At 42.0% G+C, this 19,736-nt stretch overlaps 1 protein-coding gene across 1 annotated transcript in view; it reads left to right on the top strand.

Annotated features, from left to right (window-relative positions):
* The window catches only part of shroom3 (shroom family member 3), an 82,180-nt gene that overhangs the window by 50,491 nt on the left and 11,953 nt on the right, over positions 1–19,736 (top strand). Inside the window, exons 5-19 of the mRNA XM_036140696.1 lie at positions 3,883–4,101; positions 6,217–6,506; positions 8,285–8,528; positions 8,622–8,671; positions 11,451–11,874; positions 11,966–12,226; positions 12,314–12,665; positions 13,928–14,061; positions 14,683–14,832; positions 14,906–15,375; positions 15,914–16,135; positions 16,297–16,489; positions 16,569–16,878; positions 16,963–17,039; positions 19,378–19,591. Of these exons, the coding sequence (XP_035996589.1) occupies positions 3,883–4,101; positions 6,217–6,506; positions 8,285–8,528; positions 8,622–8,671; positions 11,451–11,874; positions 11,966–12,226; positions 12,314–12,665; positions 13,928–14,061; positions 14,683–14,832; positions 14,906–15,375; positions 15,914–16,135; positions 16,297–16,489; positions 16,569–16,878; positions 16,963–17,039; positions 19,378–19,591 (3,610 nt within the window). The remainder of the gene's footprint in view (positions 1–3,882; positions 4,102–6,216; positions 6,507–8,284; positions 8,529–8,621; positions 8,672–11,450; positions 11,875–11,965; positions 12,227–12,313; positions 12,666–13,927; positions 14,062–14,682; positions 14,833–14,905; positions 15,376–15,913; positions 16,136–16,296; positions 16,490–16,568; positions 16,879–16,962; positions 17,040–19,377; positions 19,592–19,736) is intronic.

Raw genomic sequence — 19,736 nt, 5'->3', positions numbered from 1 at the left:
GCCTAGATGCCTTTCTCTGCCTGAATAGTTTATAGATCAGATATAGGTGCCAATTTAAATAAGATTCTAAATTACTCTGAAGAAGTTACAGTACCTGACAGAAAATGAGATAAAAAGCAGCTTTAGTCCAAATAGAAATACTAAAAGACCTTCAGAAATACTGGAGAACATCTGATGAAAACTACTTTTCAAGATAAAAAAAAGGTTGCAGCTGAGAGGGAAAATATGAAGAAATTAGCTTTTGTCTGGGCCCTTTGAACAACAGCTTTTAGCAGGTTATTTAAGAACAAGGGACCTTTTTCGAACTAACTGTTTTTACCGATATGGTTACTAGGAGACATCGAAGAATCCTGTTTTACTTCTGCTCTTAGCATTCAGAATCTAACTTTCATTAACATCTTAAAGTATCTGAACTAGTGTGAGAACAGCTGCACAAAATTAGCCAAAAAAAATTGTTGATCTTCTCTAAGTGTAGAGAAAGGGTTGCTCTTGGTGTTCTTTAACAGATTCTGTTAAACAGAAGTAGGGAGCAAATAAAACCTCCTGAGGCGGCTGTGTGAGCGGACGAAACCCTGACGTCTGAGCCAACAGAGATCTTCATTCCTGCTGCAGTTCACTCCCTGGCTGCAGGTCTCTCATGGCAACGCCGTCCACCCTTCAGTCCTGCTGATAAAATATTCATTTATAAACGTCTCAAACTATCCTCCGTGGAAGAGGACAAATAGAAAATTCAAATCCAGAAACTTGGAGGAGACCTCGAGGGAAAAGGTACAACAAACACTGTCCTCTTCCCTGGAGCTGTAATTGCATTGTGTCCGGCCGAAGGGATTGCTGGGTCAGACTGTGACGCCGACGCATTTACATTCCTGTTGAGACGGGAAGCAGCACTTTCAACTGCAGGGCTCCAACTTTAAAACAAGCAAGACACGCTAGTTGCTGGTGGATTGTTCATTTACAAAGCCTCTGAAAATAAAAGAGCTGATTAAATTCATTAAAGTCTTTAAATAGGTCATTTCTGATACTTTATTAAATTACTACCAGTTGTTGTTCACACTCTGATTGCTAGATGGCAGCAAAGTGATTCCAATACAGTCCTTGGTTTGTATCAAATATGCATCAACAGGCATCTGGGCTGCCTTCAGTCAGACATGACTTCATAGCAGTGGTCTTAAAGAAATTAAGCTGGATTGTGTGGAGTAGTTCTGAGCAATCAGTATCTTACCTGCAGTATTCAAAGTAACTTCAGGTTAGAGAATCAAGGAGTACTTCCCATGGAAGACTCAAGTTACCAGCTGCTGAGGGTAAGAACCTGTCAAGAAAGAATATTTATTACTAAAGAAATTCAAGCTCAAAAGTCAATGTTAGGTTTATTTTCTGCAAGTTTGCTGATGCAGCAAACATAAACTATCCATTCATCCCTTCATCTATACCCGTTTATCCAGGGTTTCATGTGCAGCAGTCTCTGGACGAGAGGCGGAGAACACCCTGGACATGTTGTCAGTCCATCAGAGAAAAATAGGATATTTATGAGATAATAGATAGAGCTTGGTAATAGATAACAGATAATAGATTTTTTGGTCTTCTGTCTGGAGTCTCACATTAAAAACGCATTCCATTTAGTGTATTATTCTGATAAAATTACATTGATTTTTATATTTTTGTGAAACAACATACCACTAATTTTGCTTTTACTAATTATACATTAACTCCTCTGTTAAGTCAGTTTTGCTACATAACGCTTTATAACATATTCCTTTGTTTAACCAGGTAAAAAAGTCATTGAGATGCAAAGCTTTGAGGCTTCATTTACAGAAATGTGCATTTATATATTCTGAGATAATAGTGAGCAAATAGGCAATGACATTAAAGTGACTGTAATGTATGATGGGATTAAACACATTAGATGGATGAAATCCTGAGAACGCAGGCTATATCAGTTAAAATCTCTACACATGTGTAGACATAAATATATGTAGTAGTAAGTCCAATAATAGATTTGTAGATAAAGGTCAGCCAGTGGGAGAGCCTACGAGAATACAGAGAAGGAGAACGTGGAATTGCATATAAGGAGCAATGATGTACACTATAGCTGCAACCAGTGACAAAATGCAATGCACAGTGATAAACAGCAGCAATTTCTTTAAAAACTGACCTGGGTCATGCATAAAAAGCAGGCCTCCATAGTCCAACAAAGATAAAAGGGTAGAGGTGAACAAATGTTTTCTAACTTGCAAAGAAAAACATGATTTATTTCTAAAAAAAAAAAAGAAACCCAATTTCAATTTCAATAGTGAGTTTATGGACGTGCAGTTTAAAAGACAGATTCTCATCAGTTTAAATACCTAGATATTTATAAGATGTGACCATTTTCTCATGAATTTCGACCCCATGCACAGCTGACATCCTAGAAAGGTTAGAAAGGAACCTATAACAGCTCCAGTGATTTTGAAGCTGAGAAAGAAGAACTGTAAATTACTGTGTCATCAGCATACAGATGAGACGTAGCATCAGTTGTCACAAAGAGAATTTACGTAAATTGTGACAACGGTGGCTCTAGTATGGACCCCTGAGGCACACCCTTTACGTCTGTCTAGCAGGATGGCATGGTCAACTGTGTGAAATGCTTTAGACAGGTCTATAAAAAGCATTGCACAATATTTCTTTCTTTTGCTTTAAAGTTATCTGTGTTATTCCATTTGGCTATTGGACACAAATGACCAGTTGAGCATTTTCAGAAACATGAATAATAGTGGATTAGTGCTATTTAAAAAATTAAATTAACAGTAGTAATGCATATTGATGTGGTGATCCTTAGGGCTGTGCATAAAAATCGATACAAAGATTAATATTGATGTTTTTAAAACATGGCTTTCAATATCGATATACCTCCCAACCCCTAGGGGGCGATATCACAGCTCACCATTACTGTTCACAGCGAGGAAGATCAAGTTAGCGGAACAGGCGGACAGGATTTTAGAAGCGCCTTCGCCCTAAAATCAGACGTTTGGGCACATTTTTGGTTTCTGTGATACGTTAAATGCATTGAAACAAATGCACTTTATGTTCCTGTTATTATGTCAGTGTTCAATAAATTGAACATAAATATAATATTTGGCTGGTTTGGTCGATTGAATGACTTTGAGCATTGATTTGAAAGTAATAAATATCGATATAGGAGTCAAATCAAATCAAGCTGAGCTATGATCAGCTCATCCTAGATCACATGTGTCAAACCCAAGGCCCGCGGGCCGATTCTGGCCCGTCGAGGCAATTTATCCGGCCCTCAAGAGCCAAGAAAGGCATATTATGTCATAAAGTAGAGGCATATAAACTTTAAAATTGTATAAAGTGTCTAAAACTGTGCCTCCTCTAGCAAATGTTGATTTTTTTTTTAACTGTGTAGTAACAGCATCCTGCCACTAGATGTCAGTTTTCCCACATTAACACAACCTAGAAATGTCCGAAAAGAGAAAAACTGTTGCAGAATGATGAGTTTAAAGTGTAACTCACTCCAATATCAACTTTTTTTTTTGCTGATACACTGTACAAACTGGACCCAAGGGTGCTACATTTATGTTACTGTGATTTTTAAAATATTTGTATGTGAACTGGAATGAAATTATGAAATCAAATGTATTATGTACACATGTGCAACCGGCCCTTTTAAAGACTTTATGATGCCAAAGTGGCCCATTATAGAAAAGAGTTGGACACCCCTGATGATACCCAACCCTAAGTACTTTTAGTTCAGTGTATATTCTTTGAATATGCTTTAGAATATATGTATGAGATCATGCTGCTGCAAATAAAGTGGAGATTATTTAGAGATTGGGAGGAATTCATGCTGTCATGTGTAACGTCTTGTTTCTCGCCGTCTCCCAGCGCTTCAACCAGCGACCTGTCGGGCGGGTTTGATCCCAGCGGGGGTTACCTGAGGAAGAGTCCGGACCAGTACAGCTCCAGAGGCAGCATGGAGAGCCTGGACCCAGCCCAGTCCTCCCATCATCACCCTGCCATTCAGCAGCACCACCCACTGGGCCACCGCAGCCACTCTGGACCCCACCCGACCTACTCCTCCTGCCAGCAGCTGTCCTCCGCCAGGTCCAGTTATAAAGCTATCTTCATCAGAGATTATTCAGCTCGCAACATAAACAGTTGTTCAGAAAGATGTTATCAGGATTAAAGAATCTTCCAGATTTGATGCCGTCACCATTTGCTGCTGTTTACTTAGCTGGTGACATGCCTGGGATTTTATTTTAGTTAGTTTAGGTTAAGATTGTTTCATTTGTGGCTCTTCTGGCTTCCTTTTGTTGTACATTTTTATTTAAAAATGAGAAAACCTTTTATTTTTAAGTGTATTTATAAAGCACTTTTCAGTAACAAGACGATTCAAAGTTTGTGGAACTTTAATGATTCATGACTCGGTTCTTTAATTAATAACTGGAGGCAAACATACAGTAAAGGCAGATTTGCACGACAGTGGACAGCAGCTTTTGATTTTTCTAAAGCATTAATAAATTACTAGCTTTCAAATAAAACAATTTAGCAATAAAACCAGTTAAGTTTGGTCTGATAAGGACGTCTGAACACTTCCTTCATACCTGCGATAGCGACTGCTTTCATCTGTGGTATATTTACAACAATCAGTGTAAGTTTAAACTTTCACCCAGAAAACCACAGCAGACTTTTTTTTTTCAAGTGAGAAAATAAACTCAAAAATGTACAAATCTAACAAACTGAGTTTGAGTTTTAAAATAAAAATGTAAAGAGTTAACTAACGAATTAGTTAATTAATCACCAGTTTTTAATATATCGAAGAACTAACACCACCTATTTAAAATGTGTTTAATATTTTGAAATTAATGAATTTCAAAGTAATTGAGAACGATCTTTAGTTTTTCAAACTTTCTATATATTAAAAATTTGTTTTGTTCATTTATTTTTAAACATGATTCAAATTATTAATAAATTAGTGCAGCTACATTTAAAATTTGTTTACTTGATTAAATGATTAAATTGATTAAATTAATTAAATAATTTTAATTATTTACCGTAATGCGCAGCATATCGCCCAGTTTGGTTTAAACCAGTGAGAAGCAGATTCATCATGTATTAAATTCTATATATTTCTATAGTAGTAAGCTGTAGCCCAACCTAACCCAGTTTAACATTTCAAATTCAAGTTAATTTGATTAACTGAGATTAACATAAAAATTAATTTACATACATAACACTTAATTCAATGTATTCAATTAATCCAGCCCATTTGAACTGATCAGCTCAATGCTGTCCAACTAAATCAAACACAGTCAATTTAATCAATTCCAATTCATTTCATTTCAGTCCAGTTTACTGCTGGTTAAATCTATAAAATAACTGGATTTAAGGTCAAATCAGCATAATTCTTTCCAAAATCCTATTAAAGTTTCTTTTACCACACAATCTCACCGCATTTTATCATTTTAGAAGGCGTTACAGGACTTTTAGTGCAGCTACATTTAAAATTAGTTTACATGATTAAATGATTAAGTTGATTAAATTAATTAAATAATTTTAATTATTTACCTTAATGCGCAGCATATCGACCAGTTTGGTTTAAACCAGTGAGAAGCAGATCCATCATGTATCTTCATTCAATCCTATATATTCCTATAGTAGTAAGCTGTAGCCCAACCTAACCCAGTTTAACATTTAAAATTCAAGTTAATTTGATTAACTGAGATTAACATAAAAATGAATTTACATACATAACACTTAATTCAATGTATTCAATTAATCCAGCCCATTTGAACTAATCAGCTCAATGCTGTCCAACTAAATCAAACACAGTCAATTTAATCAATTCCAATTCATTTCATTTCAGTCCAGTTTACTGCTGGTTAAATCTATATAATAACTAGATTTAAGGTCAAATCAGCATAATTCTTTCCAAAATCATATTAAAGTTTCTTTTACAACACAATCTCACCGCATTTTATCTTATTAAGAAGGCTTTACAGGACTTTTAAAGGCACATAAAAGATTAAAAATGCTAAAATAAATCAAATTAAATCCCAGATGAACTCATATTATTAGATTTTTTTTTAATTTCATAACAGTAAAAATACCAATGCCCAAAATAAATTTAGCCAATGAACCCATTAATGACTTTATACTTTGTACTAGACTAAACTACATTGCTGATCTCACGTTAAAGGTGTTTTTTTCTGGCTGCAGGTCGTCGAACAGCATCGACCACCTGCACAGCAAGCGAGACTCCGCCTACTCCTCCTTCTCCACCAGCTCCAGCATTCCAGAATACCTCGCCTCGGCCGCGTCCTTCAGCCCCGAGCGCTCCTATTCCCTGGAGACCGTCCCCCAGAGAGGAGGCGGAAGCGCCGAGATGCTTCAGGCGGACGTTCGATACGTCCGCTCTGTCTATGACGCCCAGCAGGGTCTGTCTCAGGAGCATGAGCTGAACTCCTCCAGAGGCGGGGCCAGATCTGCTCCAGGAAGAGATCACCAAGGTACACTTTCTGTTTCTGCAAAGGTTTTCTGTAACGGACCGTTTTCTTTCACTTAGGACTAGTGTTGCACCGATACCGATGAGTACCAACAAATAGGCACCGATACCATTCTGATGTTTGCATGTCACTTGAACGCAGCCTTCTCTCTCCCCACTAGTATTATACATGTTATATAAGTTCATGAAAGTTGCACTATTTTGGTCTTTGAGAGCCAAAACTATTCAATTATTAATGTAATTTTACTGTGTTACTGTTGCACTACTATTATACATGTTATAATTTCACAAATGTTGCACTATTTTGGCCTTTGAGAGCCAAAAGTTTATTCAACTATTGTCGCCCATTCCAGGTAGGCAATAAAAAGTTCTACTACCCTCAGTAGTATGCAGTTCTTCATATATACACACACATCAATTTCAATTAGATGGTATCGGTATCAGCCAATACTGCACAGCCAGATATCGGGGCCAAAAAATGGCATCGCTGCAACACTAATTACAATATAAAGTGCAGCAGTGGTAAGAATGTAACAGTGCAGGAGAAAAACAGTTTTTAAAAAAGTGTGCAGAGGAATATTCAACCATGTTTGTAGTACAGTGTTGTAGTCAAGTCACTATGCCTCGAGTCCGAGTCCAGGTTTGAGTCTCCAGTGCTCAAGTCCGAGTCAAGTCCAAGTCATTAAAAAAAATCTGAGTCAAGTCCTTATTGATAAAGTCAAGTCCAAGTTCCGCACTAAAGTAAGCATAGCCTACATGTTCTTAAACAAAAAAAATCCACACTCCACCACGTTGCACTAATAATTTAGATATTAAAATCATACAACAAATAATATTCTAATGACATATTAAAATTATAGCCTAATGATATAAAAAAAAAGTCGAGTCTTTTTCTCAATTTCCGAGTCAGAATGATCTGAATGTAGGAGTCCGAGTCCAAGTTCGAGTCATCAGTGCTCAAGTCCAAGTCAAGTTATGAGTCTCTAAATGTAGCTAATGACTCGGACTCGAGTTCTACAACACTGTTGTAGTGCAAAGATAATGGTGCAATATACACACATCAATTTCAAACAGACGGTATCGGCCAATACTGCACAGCCAGGTATCAGGGCCAAAAAATGTCATTGCTGCAACACTAATTACAATATAAAGTGCAGCAGTGATAAGAATGTAACGGTGCAGGAGAAAAACAGTTTTTAAAAAAGTGTGCAGAGGAATATTCAACCATGTTTGTAGTGCAGTGTTGTAGTCAAGTCACTATGCCTCGAGTCCGAGTCCAGGTTTGAGTCTCCAGTGCTCAAGTCCGAGTTAAATCCAAGTCATTAAAAAAATCTGAGTCAAGTCCTTATTGATCAAGTCGAGTCCAAGTTCCGCACTAAAGTAAGCATAGACTAGATGTTTTTAAACTAAAAAAAATCCACACTCCACCACATTGCACTAATAATTTAGATATTAAAATCATACACCAAATAATATTCTAATGACATATTAAAATTATAGCCTAATGATATTTAAAAAAAAAGTTGAGTCTTTTTCTCAATTTCCGAGTCAGAATGATCTGAATGTAGGAGTCCGAGTCCAAGTTCGAGTCATCAGTGCTCAAGTCCAAGTCAAGTCACGAGTCTCTACATTTAGCTAATGACTCGGACTTGAGTCCTACAACACTGTTGTAGTGCAAAGATAATGGTGCAATATACACACATCAATTTCAAACAGTCGGTATCAGGGCCAAAAAATGGCATTGCTGCAACACTACTTAGGACGTGTTTTTTGTAAATGCAGGTTCCATTGGCGGGGTCCTTTACCGCGGTTCAAACGGCAGCGGCGCCAGCGGCGGCAGCAGCAGCGTACCGGCAGCAAACAGACACAGCGTGGGGCCCATATGGGGCCAGGCGGCCAGCCGCAGTTCCTACGAGAGCCTGAAGGGGGCACCAGCCCCGCCGAGGCGCAGCGACAGCTACGCCGCCATCAGGAACCACGAGAGGCCCAACTCCTGGTCCAGTCTGGACCACGGCCGGTCGCTACGGTGAGTGGCGTCTGGCGAACATCTCACACAGAGACGGAGAACGTCAGAAGAGCAGATGATCGGATTTTATTCACGCTCATGTGTTTCGTGCAGATCTCTGCAGAAAGGCTCCGGTCATCACTCCAGTGGTCCAGTGGCTACAGGTAAGAGGTCCATCCTGTCGTGATATTTTGCTTCCAGACAGAAGTTCTGGTGGTCTTTGAGGGTCAGCGGTTCTCCAGGCTTTCCGAGGGTCTCAAACATCGCTTATCCTCCAACACGGTTGGAACCCGTTCCCTTTTCGAGTGTTTTCCCTGCAACAAAGAGGTTCCAGGATGCAAACTGTGGTTCACCTCAGGCACCGCAGCATATTATGGTCAGCCACAGCTGAAGACGATGGACCCATGGCGGCAAAGACAAAGAGCGTCTTGTCCAGAGTTTCAATTTCAACCGAAACTCGAAACCAGAAGGAAAATCTTCTTGGTGAACCAGTTGAATAAATGGGTAAATAAATGGCAGTTTTTGCTCCAAAGAGCAGTTCAGAAGCCGACAAACACCATTTAAAAGGAACACAGGGACGCCAAAAAGAGCCAACCCATAGTGGAGCTGCATGAAACAGTTTACCGGCTCACTGCGCCAAATTCGGCCGCTTGTTAAGTAGTCGACCATCTAACTGGAACGTCATGACTACATTTTGTTTCTGCGTTTTTCTGGCGCCCGCTGTCCATGACGCACGCTTGGTTCACAGCTGGTGGAAACGCGCGTCGGTTCTCAGCAACCCGCCAAACCTCAGAGACACTAGAACCGCACTGGTTCAACGCCAGAAACACGTTGTTCTAGTTTACCGCTTTTCTTTTTTTTAACATGTCCTGTCTGGCTGTTTAGTAATTAAGAATTGTTGTTTTAATGCAAAAAAAAGCCCAACAGGTTTAACTTTCACCAGTGGAGCCTTACCGCTTTATCCATAGGGCTCTGCTTGATTTATATCTGCAAGAAGCTTTATTAGATTTTATTCTGGGACTATTTCATGTTCAATGGACACTGAAACAGGAAGAAGAGGAAAAAAGGAGAGAAACAGACAAAATGCTAAAAGGGAGAAAGAGAAAGAAGAGAGGAAAGGGAGAGAGCAATATAACATCCTCTGAGTCTGCTTCTACACCTGCAGAGAGAGATATAAAGAACAGCAGAACCAGCTGATAAAGTATTACAGGAACAACCAACGCCTTGATACCATCACTAAAGAATATACAGGATTAATTAATACGACATGTAGAAAGTGACAGCTGGAGATAATAACAGGATTAATTAATACGACATGTAGAAAGTGACAGCTGAAGATAATAACAGGATTAATTAATACGACATGTAGAAAGTGACAGCTGAAGATAATAACAGGATTAATTAATACGACATGTAGAAAGTGACAGCTGAAGGTAATAACAGGATTAATTAATACGACATGTAGAAAGTGACAGCTGAAGGTAATAACAGGATTAATTAATACGACATGTAGAAAGTGACAGCTGGAGATAATAACAGGATTAATTAATACGACATGTAGAAAGTGACAGCTGGAGATAATAACAGGATTAATTAATACGACATCTAGAAAGTGACAGCTGAAGGTAATAACAGGATTAATTAATACGACGTGTAGAAAGTGACAGCTGGAGATAATAACAGGATTAATTAATACGACATGTAGAAAGTGACAGCTGAAGGTAATAACAGGATTAATTAATACGACGTGTAGAAAGTGACAGCTGAAGATAATAACAGGATTAATTAATACGACATGTAGAAAGTGACAGCTGAAGATAATAACAGGATTAATTAATACGACATGTAGAAAGTGACAGCTGAAGGTAATAACAGGATTAATTAATACGACATGTAGAAAGTGACAGCTGGAGATAATAACAGGATTAATTAATACGACATGTAGAAAGTGACAGCTGGAGATAATAACAGGATTAATTAATACGACATGTAGAAAGTGACAGCTGAAGGTAATAACAGGATTAATTAATACGACATGTAGAAAGTGACAGCTGGAGATAATAACAGGATTAATTAATACGACATGTAGAAAGTGACAGCTGAAGATAATAACAGGATTAATTAATACGACATGTAGAAAGTGACAGCTGAAGGTAATAACAGGATTAATTAATACGACATGTAGAAAGTGACAGCTGAAGATAATAACAGGATTAATTAATACAACATGTAAAAAGTGACATCTGAAGGTAATAACAGGATTAATTAATACAACATGTAGAAAGTGACAGCTGAAGATAATAACAGGATTAATTAATACGACATGTAGAAAGTGACAGCTGAAGGTAATAACAGGATTAATTAATACAACATGTAGAAAGTGACAGCTGAAGGTAATAACAGGATTAATTAATACGGCATGTAGAAAGTGACAGCTGAAGGTAATAACAGGATTAATTAATACGACATGTAGAAAGTGACAGCTGGAGATAATAACAGGATTAATTAATACGACATGTAGAAAGTGACAGCTGAAGATAATAACAGGATTAATTAATACGACGTGTAGAAAGTGACAGCTGAAGATAATAACAGGATTAATTAATACGACATGTAGAAAGTGACAGCTGAAGATAATAACAGGATTAATTAATACAACATGTAGAAAGTGACAGCTGGAGATAATAACAGGATTAATTAATACGACATGTAGAAAGTGACAGCTGAAGATAATAACAGGGGTTTATGGATAGAAGTGAGTCTGTAGTACCTGGATCCACCTGTAGGTGTTGGTGAGAGTGAACTTGTGACTGAGCCACAGGGTCCAGGCCCCATGAAGCAGCCACCAGGAGTGAGGCCCATCAGAAAACCTGGAGAACCGTGCATGAACACGGCTTTAAAAGATTGCATGGTTTGAGGAATCGTGTCTTCTCTCGGTTTCAGCCAGAGGATCGTACGGCACTGAGGGTCAGCTGCACACCGTCGTGGAGAAGAGTCCAGAGAGCAGCCCCACCATAAAGCCCCGGCAGGGGGGCGGGTTCTCCCAGCCCCCGTCCCCTACCGGACCCCCCTCAGGTTCTGCAGCTGCCACCTCCCCGCCCAGCCGCCTCATCCTTCCTGCCAGCGTGTACCCGGTCCCCCAGCCGGAGCCTCTGTACGCGCACACCCCCGCCTCCGGTCCCGGTCCGTCTGGAGTCTACGTCGCCCTGACCAAGGAGAGCAGCCGGCAGCAGGCCGGCAGGAACGAGGTTCTGGTGTCGGCTACGGAAAACGGCCATCAGAGCATCGCTTCTTCACCGTATTCCCGCTCCTCCTATTCTGGACCTGGGTCTTCACAGCCCAGGCCTCGGGTCTCTGAGGCGGACAGGTGACGTATGGCTTCTGGTCCGGGTAGAGACAACCGCGGGTCCCTCCAGGTTGGATAATTATTCATGTTTTCTGGTTTCATTTCTTTTTAGTTGGCACCAACAACCAGAGTCCAGCACCGAAACCCATAAGCCACATGTAAGAACTACTGGAGGCGGATCCGAGGGTGCGGCTGGAGCCCAAAGAGCTTACAAGAACCCCAGACCCTACAGTCAGAACTTCGATGAATCCCTTTTAAGCCAGGGCCCGCCACAAGAACAGGACCATGAATACAGGATTGCACCGGTCCACTCGGTCCCAGATCTCAGAACCTTGTCCTCACAGGAGAGGAGTGAGCCCAGAGAGAGGAGCCGGTACGGTTCTGCGTCGTCCTGCTGCTGCGTTCATGTTGTTCCTTACTCCGAATCGTTCATTTTAATGCTGTACTTCCCTTGGTTCAGGCAAAGAGACCAGCCCAGCGGTCATCCAGAACCACCCGGGTCTACCAGGGTTGCCCAGGGCCAGGCGCCCCCCTCTGCAGGTCCCGCCTCCAGCCGTCACTGCAGCGACGCAGCAGCTCCTCAGCACCAGCCCTGGAACCACAGAGACTCGGACAAGGACAACGAGCATCCGCTGACCCGCCTGGAGATCGCGCTCGCCGAGGTCCAGCGCTGCGGCAGCCCCGACAGCAACGGCGCCCACGGTCCGGCCCGCAGTCTCTCCGTCCTGGAAAAAGTCAGCCACTTTGAGCGACGGAGAGACGGAGGGAAGCAGCGCAGCCAAAGCACCGCCTCTTACAGCAAAGCTCTAGGGGTAAATACCAAACCCTTCCCACCATCTCCTCCAACACAGCAGTTATTCTTCATCAGCAGATCGGATCCACCGATCCTCTCCTAATGCACGGCTGTCTGAGCTGTCAAAATGTTCCGCTCTCCAAACTTTTAATTCACTGCAATAATTCTATTCAATTTTATTTCTATAGCACTAATTAACATCACATCATCTCAAGACTCTTTCCAAAGTCAGACTCCATCAGATCCTCCAGGTTGGTGAGAAAGTTTCCTCTCTAAGGAAACCCAGCAGGTTGCATCAAGTCTCTCCAAGCAGCATTCACTCCTCCTGAAAGAGCGTAGAGCCACAGTGGACAGTCGTCTGCATTGTTGATGGCTTTGCAGCAATCCCTCATACTGAGCATGCATGAAGCGACAGTGGAGAGGAAAACTCCCCTTTAACAGGGAGGAGAACCTCCAGCAGAACCAGAACCAGGCTCAGTGTGAACGCTCATCTGCCTCCACCCACTGGGGCTTAGAGAAGACAGAGCAGAGACACAGAAAGCTCAGAAGCTCACATTGACCCAGGAGTACTTTCTATGTTAGAGAAGACAGAGCAGAGACACAGAAAGCTCAGAAGCTCACATTGACCCAGGAGTACTTTCTATGTTAGAGAAGACAGAGCAGAGACACAGAAAGCACAGAAGCTCACATTGACCCAGGAGTACTTTCTATGTTAGATGGTAATAGAGGATGATCTGCCTCCCCTGATGATGTCACAGCTAACAGAACGCCAGACCAGGTGTACCTTCTATGAAGAGAAAAATGACAGAGAACAAAAAGTTAAAAGCTGAAATAACAACAAACAATGCAGATTGGAGAGCAGTAGGAGAACTCAGCAGAGTGAGAGAAATAGACCCTGATGTCCTCCAGCAGCCTAAGCCTATAGCAGCATAACTATAGAGATAGCTCAGGGTAACATGAGCCACTCTGACTAGAAGCTTTGTCACAAAGGAAAGTTTTAAGATTAGTCTTAAAAGTAGACGGGGTGTCTGCCTCATGGACCAAAACTGGGAGTTGGTTCCACAGGAGAGGAGCCTGATAGCTAAAGGATCTGCCTCCCATTCTACTTTTAGAGACTATAGGAACCACCAGCAGACCTGCAGTCTGAGAGCGAAGTGCTCTGTTAGGAACATACGGGGTAATCAGAGCTCTGATATATGATGGAGCTTGATTATTAAGGGCTTTATACGTTAGAAGGAGAATTTTAAATTCTATTCTTTAAACTTTCTGATTGTGTTTCAGATGACTGACAAAGGTCGCAGTTCTCCGTGTGGAGCGGAGGACCTCAGAAATATGCTGGAGAGGAGCACGAAGGGGACCAAAACACACAGGACGATGAGCTACAGAGGCGGCAGCAACGAGTTCGTGAAACACAGGTAAGGAGGACTGGACAGAAAGAAAAACGTTTACCTGCGTGGATTTAAGTAAAAACCGGACCGGGTTTGAGGAGCGGTGCTGCTTCCACAGAATTTAAGGCAGAAAGCGTTTAGCTGCTGCTGGTCAGACTCTATAAAAACAGGAGTTTTTGCAGATTGCTGGTCTAGGAGGCTTTTCTGGCTCTTGATTCTACACTGCAAAAACTAACTAAAAATAAGTAAAATGTCCTTAAAATTAATGTATTTTTCCTTGATTTGAGCAGGTAAATAAGATGATCTGCCAATAGAATAAGATTCTTGGCACTTTAAATCAGAACAATTCATCTCCATCATCTTATTTCAAGTGCAGGATATCTAATTATCTTATTTTAGGGGTCAAAATACTCATTCCATTGGCAGATAATCTTATTTACCTGCTCAAATCTAGGGCAGAAACACTACTTTTAAGAACATTTGAACAGCTGACTTTAGATTATATTTACCTCGTTTTAAGACCATTTATGCTCTGATGGGTAGAGCCTAATCAGAGGTGCACATGGTTTCTTCCGTGCCTATAAATATACGTCCAATAAGTCGTGTTTCTCACAAGGCGCCGCTAAATGACTCCTGTTTGTCCTTCAGGACTCCAGCTGATCCTTTTTCGGCCCTGCAGAGGAGCCGCAGCAGCTTCCAGCTGGACGCGTCAAAGGAATCAGACTCCAGCAAGACCTTTGCTGGGCGACATGAACTCCAGGAGACGATGGATGCCCTGCAGGACACACCGTCAACCAGGTCAGAGAGTCCACAGAGACCAGAGTCCATCGTCTTTATGTCCTTGTCCTGACGTCGGTGCTTCTCTGAACAGATCTTACAGGGATTCTGTGAAGGACGCCCAGCCCAGCGTCCTCCGCTCCACCTCCTTCAGACTGAGAGACCTCAGCTCCTCGGTCAGCTCCGCACCTCCTGGTGGTCCTCCGCCTGTCGTCTCCTCCAGCGCTCCTCAGCCTTTCCCCGTCCCCGCTAAGTACAACTCACTGGAGAAGAAAGGCCCAAAGACCAAGCCCAAACCGCAGGGCGTCGTCCTCCCTCAGCAGCCTCCAGTCACGTCCCCTCACACCCCGAAGGAGAGGCATGTGGTCAGCCCCGACCTTGGAGGTCAGAGCCCGCCGCCCCTCCCCAGCGTCCCGCCGGTCGGGCCCCCCCCTCTGGCCAGGATCTGTGGCCGCAGGCGTCTGACGGCAGACCAGAAGAAACGCTCATACTCGGAGCCCGAGAATATGAACGAAGTTGGAGTTTCAGATCCAGAAACCACGGCGCTCTTCCGGCGTGGCGGAGGTAAAGACATCTTAGTTGAGTCCATATGTGTCAAACTCGAGGCCCGCGGGCCAAATCCGGTCCGTCAAGGCAATTTATCCGGGCCACAAGAGCCAAAAAAGGCATATCATGTCTTAAAGTAGAGGCATATATCATTTTAAATTGTAAACAGGGGCTAAAACTGAGCCTCCTGTAGCGAATATTGATTTTTTTTAACGGTGTAGTAACAGCATCCTGCCACTAGAGGTCAGTTTTTCCCACAACACATTAAAACAACCCAGAAATGTCCAGAAAGAGAAGAAGTGATGCAGAATGATGAGTTTAAAGTGTAACTCACCACAATATTAACTTTATTTTTGCAGATAAACTGTATAAACTGGGCCTAAGGTGCTACTTTTATGTTTCTGTGCATTTTTTATACTTCAAAGTGAACTGAAATTAAATCAAAAGTATCATCTATACACGTCTAACCGGCCCTTTTATTGACGTCATGATGTCAAAGTGGAACAATACAGAAATTAGTTTGACTCCCCTGGTCTAATCCTTTCTGGTCTTCTAGAAACTAGCGTGGCAGATCGTCGCAAGATGTTTGAACTTGTAGCAAAACATGTCGGTGCCGCTCAGAGCGCCGCGTCGAGGTCCGACCTGCGGCAAGTTCGCCAAGACGCCCTGATTGAGTATATGGAGAGGAAGCGAGGAGTTAGGAGGGAAGATGGAGGGCAGAGGAGTGGATCGAGGCCGCGCAGCGCTTTTCTGCAGCCGGAACAGGGCTACCACACAGGTCAGTGCAGATCGGCGATGTCCGGTTTGGTTCCCCTCGACGTTGATGACTCTCTTTGATGACTCTCTGCACCAACACATCCCAATAAAATAGTTCAGTCGTACCATCCAGTTGTTCAGAGACCTGCTAACGTCGGGCTTTCCTCTCGTCCTGTTGCGCAGACACCTACAGTCTCTCTTCCGCCTCCAGCCTACTGTCCATTCAGGACGTCGGCCCAGATCAGAGCACCCTCTCTGGAGAGAACCGCCTCTGCTCCGACGTCTCTCTTGGATCGGACCTGCGGAGCCTCCAGTCCAACCTTTTCTACCCCGGCAGGGTGACCACACCCCGACCTCCGGCTCAACCCATACTTGGGTACCCAACCTGACGCTTCCTCGACGTAGATGGATCTTTTCTCGCATGGACTGTCTTCTCATGGTCTGTGTTCCCTCAGTTCTTCTTCTAGCTCAAGTCTTGATCTCCTCACCCAAGTCGGCCGAGATCTGAACCCCGAAGCAGGACCCGACAGACACAGTCAGCCTATGAACAAAGACTCGCCCGGCGGCCCAGACCGCCAGACGGCCGAGCCGCAACACAAACCCGGACTCTCCAAGAAGCTCGACGAGGCTTTGCATCGGGCCGGGTCGGTTCGCAGGTCTGGGAGGTCGGCCTCTGCTGAGGACCTCCTGGAGCGCTTGGAAAGCCGATGTTCACCTCAACACATTCGCTCTCGCTCGTCCCCAACCGCGGAGAAACTCAACCAGGTAACCATGAACTCTATCCAGGAGTTTAAGAAAAACCACGAGGACCTTCAGTGCGTTGGACTGACAGAACATTGTGTGTCTCAGAACTTACTTTCAGGTGACGTCAAGATGTTCGGTGTCACCTTCTCTGAATCTGGACGCTGTGCTCTGGCTGCAGACAGGTACGGCACACCAGCACTAACCCCGTAACACCCAACAGGTCGAACACTGTCTCTTCTTATGCTTTATTAAACAGCAGTTTGGTCAAGTCACTGAATACATCAGTGTTGTAGGACTCGAGTCCGAATCATTAGCTAAATGTAGAGACTCATGACTTGACTTGGACTTGAGCACTGATGACTTGAACTTTATTATTATTATTATTTATTTATTTAATCAGGACAATGCACATTAATGAACAATCATATACTCTTGTACAGATTGTAAATGAGCCAGATTATAGCATAGATGCTAATTTACATCTGTCGTCCTGAGGCAGGAACAATAAAAAAAAAAACAACACAAGATAACAAAATACAATATCAGTCAAAACTTGGACTCAGACTCCTACATTCAGATCATTCTGACTCGGAAATTGAGAAAAAGACTTGATTTTTTTTATATATCATTAGGCTATAATTTTAATATGCCATTAGAATTTTATTTGGTGTATGATTTTAATATCTAAATTATTAGTGCAATGTGGTGGAGTGTGGATTTTTTTAGTTTAAAAACATGTAGGCTATGCTTACTTTAGTGCGGAACTTGGACTCGACTTGATCAATAAGGACTCGACTCGGACTCGACTCTGATTTTTTTTAATGACTTGGACTTGAACACTGGAGACTCGAACCTGGACTCGGACTCGAGGCATAGTGACTTGACTACAACACTGCCATCAGCTTGTGAACACGTCTTGGAATTTGTAGTTTCGTAGCTGCAGTTTTTACACTACTTATTTACAATAAATGTTCCAACCAGTTTACTCTTTTAATAACCAGTAATAAGTTTATTTTTTCAGCTATATAACCTGTTCTACTCATTTCTGTATTACGGAAACACTTTAGGAACATTGTTGCTCTCTTATGTACCTCAGGTATCAACTCACTACTAACCTGTGGAGTAGTTACAGCTTACCTAAAGTGTACTTAGTGGAGTACGCACAGGATACTTGAAGGGTTCTTACTGGGTTCTAATAGGATACTTTTGGGTCACCTGCAGAGTACGGACAACTTGTCTATCAAGTACTTACCCAAGCGTTAGCTATGGATGCTCAGTGTGTTCTTAAAGGTTACATACAGGTAGAATACTAACAGGGTACCTACAACTTACCTTCAGCACAGTCATAGTACCGTATTATTCGGACTATAAGTCGCTCTGGAATATAAGTGGCATCAGTCAAAAAATGCGTCATAAAGAGGAAAAAAAACATATATGTCGCATTTATTTAGAAACTTATTTCACACAATCGAAGACTAAAAACTGACATAAATTACACAGCTGCGTCCACAACCAGCTGAATAATGCTAAGCTAACAGCATGTAGCATAACGATGCTATGTGCTAAGCTAACAGTACGACACGGATATTTCAGAGCAAAAAATAGGATAAATCTAGATAAAGTCTTAATACTACCTGGTTCCGCCAGGTAGCGGCGTAGCTACATGTTACAGATGTTTGTAAGTATCCGGTATGGAGTACATACAGAACCGTAATTCTGAATTAGTTGTTTGTAATAAGCAGATTTGTGGACATCTCTCCAAAGAGGTTCATGGTCTATAGGGAGTCGAGGTGTTCCACCTGGATGAGTACTGGTCTCCCTTCTGTTCTCTGGTTGTATAGTTTGTCCTTCTCAGCTAACAGAGACCAACGTGTTGTTTAGAAAATCAGGTAAAACAAGAATAGAAAGAACCAAACACACACAAAAAAATACAGGTATGTTGTGTTAATATTTTTATTATCCTCCACATAGTTCAACTCCTTTTAATGTCGTACTGTTAGCTTAGCACATAGCATCATTATGCTACATGCTGTTAGGCCTCCTCAAGGCCTTTTGCACAATTATTTTTTGCACATAAACAATGGCTGCACATTCTTCTGTATACTATTTCTGCACACTGTTTTTGATTCTCCTGTAATGTTACATTCTGATCACTGCTGCACTTTATATTATAATGCTGCCTTATCCACCTGCAATCCCATTAAACTGTCGTAAGCTGTATGCAACGAAATTTCCTTCTGTACGCACTCTGTACATATGAAATGACAATAAAGTTATCTAAGTCTAAGAACTCCAGGCAGCTTTGAGGAACCACAGAGAAAATGGAGACATTTGTTCTATTTAAAGACAAGTTTGATGTTATCCAAGTGGAGAGAGGATAGAAATACCATCACTAAGGAACATAGCTGTTTACCTTTAATGGCACATATAATGATTATTTTTACGCCTGATCTGATATTTAAAGATGAAATAATTTTAATATTAAAATGTTTGTGTTGTTACTGTCCGTGTGTCTCTCAGACCTGCAGACATCCATGCATCAGAGGCCCTCACTTCTCCTCAGTCCTCCCAGTACGACGAACGCAGACGCCAGTCTGCAGGCTCTTCCCAAGGTGAGAGAGAGAGAGAGAGAGAGAAAGAGAGAGAGAGAGAGAGAGAGAGAGAGAGAGAGAGACAGAGAGACAGAGAGAGAGAGAGAGACATTGGTATTCAGGTGAACTTAGGAACAAAGAAATGAGGCAAATGAGGAGATCAGAGACCTTTCAGGTCCAAACAAGGTCATCATCTCCATGATGGCAGGACCATCCATCCATTTATCCATCCATCCATCCATCCATCCATCCATCCATCCATGCATCCATCCATGCATCCATTCACCA

This window comes from Fundulus heteroclitus, chromosome 8 (genome assembly GCF_011125445.2).
Source record: "Fundulus heteroclitus isolate FHET01 chromosome 8, MU-UCD_Fhet_4.1, whole genome shotgun sequence".
NCBI classification, from domain to species: Eukaryota; Metazoa; Chordata; class Actinopteri; order Cyprinodontiformes; family Fundulidae; genus Fundulus; species Fundulus heteroclitus.
This window is presented reverse-complemented; position numbering and strand designations above follow the sequence as displayed.